This window comes from Atta colombica, unplaced genomic scaffold (assembly GCF_001594045.1).
Source record: "Atta colombica isolate Treedump-2 unplaced genomic scaffold, Acol1.0 scaffold121, whole genome shotgun sequence".
Classification (NCBI taxonomy): Eukaryota; Metazoa; Arthropoda; class Insecta; order Hymenoptera; family Formicidae; genus Atta; species Atta colombica.
The window spans coordinates 768,569-777,893 of record NW_017259208.1 but is presented as its reverse complement, the minus strand read 5'-3'; the positions used below and the strand labels follow the sequence as shown (position 1 = coordinate 777,893).

Genomic DNA, 9,325 nt, shown 5'->3' with positions numbered 1-9,325 from the left:
ATGAAATTAAAGAATGTATTTTTATATAAATATATATAATAATATATAAGTATAGATGATAAAATATTAAAAATATATATAAGCATAAAATATTAGAATTTTTTTTTAATTTACTTCTCTCATCATATAACATCTTATTTTTCTAAAAAGTTTATGGCTTATTAATGAATAACATTTTGTGCATATAATGCTTCTTTACATAAAATTATGAATATTCTATAAAGTAGAGATGTAAAAAGAAATAATAATAGCGTTACACTTGATTCGCACAACTCTTTGACTTCATCAAATCAGATAATTTAATAATAAAAATTCGACAAATGAATGAATTCAACATCTAATAGTTTGATCATTAACTCATGTAATGAAGCATTTTTTTGAATAAAGTATAATTAATCATGTGATTAATTGTACTGATGAGGACCTGAAGGTTCTCATGAAATTCATTTTCTTAATAAATTTTAAATGTTTAAATTACATTCAACAAACATTCTGTGTTGGCTCATATTGACATTACTTATTGTTTCAGATAAAAGAAATAGTGTTCACTAAATTTTTAATATCCGTTGTATTATGCAAATTATACTAAAAATTATCTCATATATTACATGTAAAATATAGTAGAAATGAAATCCTATTTTTTAATCTGTAGCGTGTATATTGTTCAATTCTAATTTTGTAAATTAAGTATGAAATATCTATCGTCTAATTAAACGTTATTAATTAATTTCTTTTTTAGCTTCTTTGAATGTTACTCTGTTTATATAATGAAAATAATTTAGAATCATATATAATTTTATTAATACTTTTATTAATATTAAATCTTTTTATAACAAATAAATAACTGACATGCTAAATTATGCAGGCGCTGTGGGAAATAAAACAACTCTGTAAATATATTTTGTATACGTATATTTTATATACGCATATTTTGATTGATAAAAAATTCATTTAATTGTATATTGATAATCATGTGTTGATGGAGAAATTTATATCGCAACAAGATTTATAGATTGAAAAGCTAACACTTCTATTAGCAGTACAAAAAATATAATAAAATTAATGAATAATATTAATCAAGATTTTAGAACAATATAAACTTTACCTTCATTTCAGCACTTAGAAGAATAAGATTTACAAACTTTATACCATTAAATATTTAAATGAATGATGATCAGTCTCGTCTATAACTTATTACATATATAACTAATATTATGTATATGTATATTTGTACATTCCTTACTATTTTTGCTCCGTTTTTAAAATGATTATTATTAATTACTGTTATTTTCATAAGTTTTCATAAAACGTTCCGTTTTAATTAAAAATTTAAATAAATTTAAATTCTAATGCTTTAAATATGATTTAAGAAATATTTTTTAATTATAATCAACGATTAAATGAAATCATATATTCTGATTCTTATTACTTTCAAATACAGTATTTTTAAAAGATTATATCTCAGTATCTATATATCATCTATCTAGCATATGTGACATTAAGATTTTCATTTTTAATGAATTTAAAAAATATGATCGCAGAATTCTTTGCATGATAACGTTTATACGCATTATAAACAGTATAATCATTTCAATCGTATTTTATATAATCTAAGTAATTTTTGTAAATGTATACATACATAGCATGAATATGATTATCATTCATTTAATTATGAATTATTTTGGTGATGAAATATATACCAATTAAGTTTATTAAATGAGTAGATTGTATTGACATCTTTCATTCGGTTATCATTTACACGATAGTCACAGCCCAGAAATTGTATACCTGATATTACATTTCTAGCGCTATTTTTGTATATAAATTATCAAAATGTTTAAGATGTACTCTAAAAATAAGATGTACACAAAAATAATTAATAAACACGTTTACGAGTCTGTAGATACTATTGCTTCTATATTCTTTTTATTAACATTGCGAATAAATTGACTTCGAATTCTCTCTTATCTTCACTCATTTATTAATTTAATTTCTCAAATCAATTTTCAGATAATCAGATAAATAATTCTATATGAATAATTCTACATAAATAATTCTCAGATTCAAATAATCAGATAAATAATTCTACTGATAAAAGAAAAAAATAAAACTCAGCTATACGAAAAAAATCATTCCCTTCTAAAATATAACAATGCAAACAACTATCATGTAATATGTGGTACAACAAAATCTGGATTATACGAAACATACAAAAATATATATATATATATATATGTATATAAATATATACAATATTGAAACATGTAAAATCCACAAATATTCATGCCTATGATATCAAATAATAAAAAAATAGTTTGCAATTTTAATAATAGTACTTATTCCATTTTGAAAACTTTTACTCTCGTATAAACATGAGTACCTTTTATTTATTACACCACAGATATTTATTTACGTGTTTTTAAAAGTAAAGAATTAGTCTTCGAGCGCGTGCGTCGAGTATATTCAAGGAACATTTTTCATTATGAAAAATGAGTTGTATGTACATTTATAGAGGACGTGCAGCTTATGTTACACGTATTTTGTATATACGATTTACAGCTGCACAACTTATACACAACACTCATCGCAGATAACGCTTGTAATCTATGATACCACTTCGTTCTTAAAACATTTGACCTATCATAGCGACTGGTCGCACTGCTTGTCCGTTATTAACGTTATTCATATTTACGTGGATATGAGTAATTGTATGTGGTATGTGATGATGATTGTGATCATCAACAATCATCTCGCCATATTGGGCGCGACAACGCTTCTGGTGTGCAAAGAGACTGCCGCTGTGACTGTACGCGGCGCCGCACGTCTTGCATACGTACGGTTTCTCACCAGAATGAGTGTACGTATGCTCTTTTAACGTGCTAAGCCTCTTGAAAGCTTTACCGCAGGTTTTACATAGGTAATTTGCTTCACCAGTATGTCGGGTTAAATGTCTGCGAAAAGCCGAGCTGACAGCAAATGCGGCGCTACATACGTGACACACAAATGGCTTGTCGCCTGTGTGAATACGAATGTGATTCGCCAGGCTTGTCGTGGTCGTGAAACCGCTGTTACATGTCTTGCACACATGTGGCTTAATGCCGGTGTGAGTTCGCATGTGGTAGGTGAGGGACGAATTGCTTGGGTATACCTTACTACAGATATGACACAGATACTCGCGCGGTACCTTCTCTTTCGGCTTATGCGTTTTCTGATGGAGAACGAGACGAGCCTGACTTGCACAGACTTTCCTACAAATCTCGCAAGTAACTGGCTCGGCCTTAGGCTTATGCATCGATACATGCCGTCGCAGACCTTTCTTGGTGGCCATGACCTTGTCACAATGTTGGCATTTGTATTCTCCAGTTCCTTCCTCGTCGCTCTCCTCTTTCTTGACGTTTTCGCCCTCCGGTGGAGGATCCATCGTGTTGTTGCTTGGCATATCGTCGTCATCCGAATCGTATAGCTTATTATCATCCATCAAATTATCCAACAGCCCATGTCCATGCTTCTCCGCATGTTTCTTTAATGTATCTGGCCTGAAGAACCATTTCTTACATACAGTACAAGAGTACTTCTTGTCGCCATGCACCAGTGCATGTCTTCTTAAATTCTTCAAGGATGAGCAGTACTGGTTGCAAATCTCGCACTTGTACAATTCTGGCGCGTTCTCGAATTCGTCCGCTTCATTCGCAGGCCCAGTCTCATCATCGGTATCATCTTCACTCTTAAATTCTTTCTTCGGTTCTTTATTATCTTTTCGCTCGCTTGTGTTGATCTGCTTAATCATATCGTTTACTTTCTCTGTATGTGACTTTAAGTGCCTCACGAGACTCTGAGACTTTGAGAAGGATGCATGACAAAGCTGACACGCATGCGGTTTCGATGCATGAATCTTCTGATGATTCTCCATGTTTTCCTGCTTGTAAAACATTTTTAAACAGATATCACATTTATATTTCTTTTCGTGGACCAAAGCATGCTTCTTCAGACCCTTCTGTGTTGCATATTGTTTGGAACAGACCTTACATTTAAACTTGGACTCCACTGAATCTTGGCTATCACTACTCGGCTCGTAATAATTGTCAACAACCTCATCGTCGCTATATGTTTTAGCAGATTTTGTTTTTCTCGTAGATGTGCGTTTTTGCGGGACATTTTCCTCTTCTATATTATCATTGGATAAACTTTCAGTCACGAATTGCTCCTCCTGAACTATATTCTTTTCCACATACTGATCGGCTTCCTTAATTTCGTCATCCTTGTTTTGTAAATTAATAATGTTAGTACCCTGTGCATCTTCCTGTACTATTGTCATTTGATGAACCTCATTCTCTGATATGCAAGAATCTTTCACCTCTTCTTTACTTCCTTCAAATCCGATAGAACAAATGAATAGCTTTTCATCTGGTATTTGAATTTGATTGGTATTTAGATTGACTCTGGGAAATGAATCGGTGGTTTGAATGTACTCTTGTGCACTCGTAACTACTTGCATGTCTTCCTTAAAATAATCCTCTTGAAAGTGGTCTGACTTTTTTGACTGTACAAATCTTGTTTGTAGATCTGTTTGTGTATAAGAATCCTGCAAATCCTGAAAAATCACATAAACTATCATGTATTTTCATACATAGGCAAATATAACTTGAGAAGACTTGATGTTTTTACCATGGTAGACTTAATAGATTTGACAGGCTTATTGTAGTACATGCGTAATCTTGCGTCAGAGTATTGACATTGTTGTCTGAACTCATGGGCGACGCTGGCCTTGTAAATGCAGTCATTACATATCAGGGAAGGTAATCCATCCTGCTCATCTATTTCAATGGAGCCACAAATTTGTATTTTTTGAGAAAGACCCGTGAGATTGTTCACTTCTTGTGTAGAGGAGAAGATTGATGACAAATTGGTACCCTCTTGAAGACAGATCCTACATACTCTGTCCATATTAACTGGTAAAGTAAAGTAATCCGAAGTCATTATTCCGTCGAAGATGAAATGTTCACCTGCGACAAGTTCTGTAAAATAAAAAGAAAGTGTGCAACAACAAAATAAACAAAGCAGAATTCTTTGCAGAATGTAATTTTAAACATATGATTATCAGATATAATTATAAGTATTAAGTTCTGATGATCCCGTACATGTAAAAGACAAAAACAGAAGTTTCGTCGTCTAGTAACAATAACGCAAACAAAATGCAGACGGCATTATTACAATATGTTGCATTAACATCGCGTAATACGTTGACGAACGCTTTCGCATGGCATAGTGAGCAATCTACGAGGCAATTTAATATATCTCATGACGAGAGTCCCGCGGGATCGGATCTCGTAGCCGGGCGCAGCCATGCGAAACAAGATACCGACGTGTGACGCTGCGAGAGACATTCCATTCCCTACGTCGCGCGAATTCCGTGCGCGTACCAGGAGAGAGATAAGGAATTAAATATACAAATACCGGAGCGGTTCTCAACTTCTCGATGCGGGGCGCGTTCATGCGTCGTGCCACCCCCGACCCGATGTTGCTACTATGACAGTGACGCCCAGTAGACGCGGTGCACTGCTCTCAATCTCTTTCGAGTCTCTTGCAGTCTTTTACTGCTGAACAGCACGTCTGACTTTTTCTTTTCAGGACTGTTCAGAGTGCTGCGCACTCACGGCTTCGCATCGAATGGAGGCGCGATGTGCGTCGCTCCATAATCGATCCGTCGATTCGTAGAAACTTCAAACACTCCGAATACCGTCCTCGACTCTGCTCAGCCTTTGTCTCTCAGCTCGCTCCGATCGGCGATCGACGGGGCTATGAAAGTTGAGAGCAATCTGAGATGAACACCCGAAGATCTCCAAGTGTGGGTGGGTCAATACAAAGAAAAGCCGAGATCGTGAGAGTGCACATATATATGTACATACGTGTGAGTGCAAAAATCGATTGTATCGGAGACTTCGATTAATTGATCAGCGGCTCGCCATCTCTTTCTAAACCATCTCTGTAATACAGTGGAGACGAAACGTATTACATACATATGTTTGCCGCTTAATGAAGCATGCAATATGCGCCTAAATCTATATAAGAACTGATAAGAACAGTTACTGATTAATGTTCTAAACATGAAATAAACGGCTCCGAAAGAAACACAGAACTCATGCGCATGCGTTATATGAGAGGCACGATAATCATATCTAATTGGTTGAATTTATATATCTCGTAAAAAATTGTCCATCATTTTTCACATAATTTTAAAAACTAAGTTATTAGATATATTGATGTTACATTACATTAAACTCAATTTGTAAAATATCTATCCCATACATATAGCATAGACTTTCAAAAGTATGTCCTAAAGATGTCTATGTCCTAAAGATGTACATTATACGTTCTCAGGACATATAGTACACTTTATCTGAAAAACGTTCTAAGAACGTCTTTAGAACATACAGCATTCTCTGATAAAGTATTTTTTTATATCATTATACAATATTTGTTTATGGCACATTTGAATTACAATTACATTAATATTATTATATCGAATGGCTTTTTATTTTAGGAACCAATAATTTAACATAATTTTGAAAAAATTTAAATGTATACAATTAAATCTTCACTCGACACAATTAAATTTTGATATGATAAAACACACACACACACACACACACACACACACACATACACACAGAGTATACATATTATAAATAATAGTTTTTCTACCGTACAATATATAATGGTGCAATATAAAAGTCTTGACATAATGGACCCAAAAATATATATTAAAAATAGAAATAAACGATTATTAAGATTTCAATCTATCAGAAACCGTATATTTCGGTATAGATTTCTAATACATAGAAAATACATTGAAATTAATATTTATTTCTGTTTCTTCCATTGTGCACAATCCCTAATGATCGATTTTCTTTTTTTTTGCACTTTATTTGTTCGTCTCTGATATGAATGACTTCTAATACATTCCAGTAAACTAGAAATATTTTGAAATATTTCAGTAACGTTGCTGCAACATTACTAAGATGTTTCAGAATGTCTCTTGTTTACTAGGATGCTACTGTTTAATATTTATTTTATCTCTTCTAAATAATTATTTTTACTTCTTTTTATTTTATAATAGAAGAACTATGATAAATCAAGCAATTTAATAATATAAACGTCTTGAAAAGATATTAATAATATAATAATTGACCAAAAGTAAGCTAAAATTACTTCTTAAGCCGGTTCATAGTCGGATCTTATATTTAAGATCGTCTTAAGTACAATCTTAAAATGTTATGAATCAATCAGGGGGCCGTATTAAAGCGACTTAAACTTAAACTTAAAATAAGAATCGATTATGAATCGGTCTTAAATTGATTATATTTTTCCTGTAATATTCTTAATTCTTTTAAAATACATTTAAAAATATACATGTTTAAAATATATGTAAATAAATAATAAATACATATGTATAAAATTAAAAAGAACATATATGTATTAAAATCATGTGTACATACATATAATTTAAAATACACGTTTTTATATTTATTCATTTATTTGAATCTCGCGTAGGTGAATAAGTAGGTGACAATTATATTCCAGAACGAGTTGCAATCAATAATTGCAGCAGGAATTATAATGGAAGAAACAGAAATAAATATTAAGATTTCAATCTATGTACTAGAAATACTGAATGTCTGTAATACCGAATACCCAATAGATGAATACCCAATGATTGCGTTTAATAGAGAGAAGAGAGAACAGCTTTACAATTATTGTAAAATTCTTTGATATGATTGGTTTATACATTTAGATCTAGAAAGGAACTAAGAGCAAGACCAATCTTATTAAAGAATTTTACATAGTTGCAAAGCTTCTTTCTCTGCTAAACGTAGTCATTGGACGAAGACACAGATAACTCATATTTGTCTGCCCTCTTGACATTTCTCATTTAGATATAATTCCCTGGTATCTCGCTCTCTCTTCCTCTCTTACTCGTCCACCTGTCTGTCAAAAAAATGTGAATATAGGACTGGAATTTATACAGATTTACGGTTAACTGTAATGATCAGGGCCACGTGTCGTCTGATCGAATCGAAACGTACGACCGATGTGCAAGGAAGTTCCTTGAGCGGTATAGTGCGAGCGCATACAGCATTTAATATCTTTTTTTAATGCGACCATGGCACTCCGTAAGGTGAAGGGGAATTTTGAGCGGATGTTTGACAAGAATTTGACGGATCTGGTGCGCGGAATCAGGAACAATAAAGAAAACGAGGTGATTCCCGTGTGTATTCACAATTTCCTCGCTGTCTTATCCTTTAGTCAGAACCTAACCTAATTTTCCTCCTTGCTCGTTCTATCTATTTTTTCAACAGTTCTTACGATACTTTACTTCTCTTTTCTGTACCAGGCGAAGTACATTGCACAATGTATCGAGGAGATCAAGCAAGAGTTGCGGCAAGACAATGTGGCAGTCAAAGCCAATGCCGTGGCCAAGTTGACATATGTAAGTCTCTAACATATGTAAATTTTGACAGAATCGACTTGATGCAATTTCAGCAATTGTATGTCAATTTATCACGAGTTAACTTATTCAGTTCAATTTGTCGCAAGTATTATAATGATTTTAATTTATTCTTACTATTTCCAGCTCCAAATGTTGGGGTACGACATCAGTTGGGCTGGCTTTAACATAATAGAAGTAATGTCGTCGACAAAGTTCACTCACAAGCGAATTGGTTATCTTGCTGCCAGTCAAAGTTTTCATGCAGAAACAGAGGTAAAAGCCATTGTTGATAATATACTTATCAAATTTATTAAATGTACTGATGACTCATTCTGTATATCTTATATATACTTTTATTTATTTATTGAGAGGCCACTTGCATGAATATTTTATATACATTTTTCAGGTACATATATATTTTCTCTCTCTCTCTCTCTCTCTCTCTCTCTCTCTCCCCACACACACACACACGCATACACACACACACACACACACACATGTTATGGATAAAGTTCACAAGAGGACAGTGTCAACATTGCCCAAGCTGTGTCAACATTGTCCACAATCCAATATAAGTGGACTTTGCAATGTTAATATGATTGGGCAATGCTGACATTATACAAAAGGTAATGCCAACACTATGTGGACTGTAACATGTACAACATTTGTTACATACAGGATATATACAAGATGAATCATAAATATGTTTCAAAATTTTGTGTTTTCCAAAAATTTTGAAAATCATTTGCCTTATTTTATCGAAAATCGAATTTTATATGTTTAATGAAAAATAACTTGAGTTTTCAAAGTTTTAGAAAAAATAAATTTATTATTTTT

General features: G+C 32.6%; 2 protein-coding genes across 4 annotated transcripts in view; one reads left to right on the top strand and one right to left on the bottom strand.

The window, feature by feature from the left end:
* Positions 1–2,418: 2,418 nt before the first annotated feature.
* Positions 2,419–5,746, bottom strand: LOC108694617 (zinc finger protein 260-like). 2 transcript variants are annotated; one of them, XM_018204207.1, is made up of 3 exons: positions 5,455–5,746; positions 4,666–5,015; positions 2,419–4,591 (listed from the first exon to the last, which is right to left on the bottom strand). In XM_018204207.1, exons 2-3 carry the CDS (start codon positions 4,975–4,977, stop codon positions 2,624–2,626), a joined length of 2,280 nt encoding a protein of 759 aa, XP_018059696.1. In that variant the 5' UTR covers positions 4,978–5,015; positions 5,455–5,746; the 3' UTR covers positions 2,419–2,623. The 2 variants fall into 2 exon arrangements, with proteins under 2 accessions (XP_018059696.1, XP_018059695.1); XM_018204206.1 differs by lacking the exon at positions 5,455–5,746 and adding an exon at positions 5,139–5,246.
* Positions 5,747–7,959: 2,213 nt separating this feature from the next.
* Positions 7,960–9,325, top strand: part of LOC108694684 (AP-3 complex subunit delta-1) — a 6,972-nt gene continuing 5,606 nt past the window's right edge. The window contains exons 1-3 of one of the 2 annotated variants that reach the window (XM_018204323.1): positions 7,960–8,257; positions 8,393–8,488; positions 8,633–8,761. In XM_018204323.1, the coding sequence (XP_018059812.1) occupies positions 8,162–8,257; positions 8,393–8,488; positions 8,633–8,761 (321 nt within the window). In that variant the 5' untranslated portion in view covers positions 7,960–8,161. Of the gene's footprint in view, positions 8,267–8,392; positions 8,489–8,632; positions 8,762–9,325 lie in introns of both variants that reach the window. The other variant, XM_018204322.1, reaches the window with a different exon arrangement.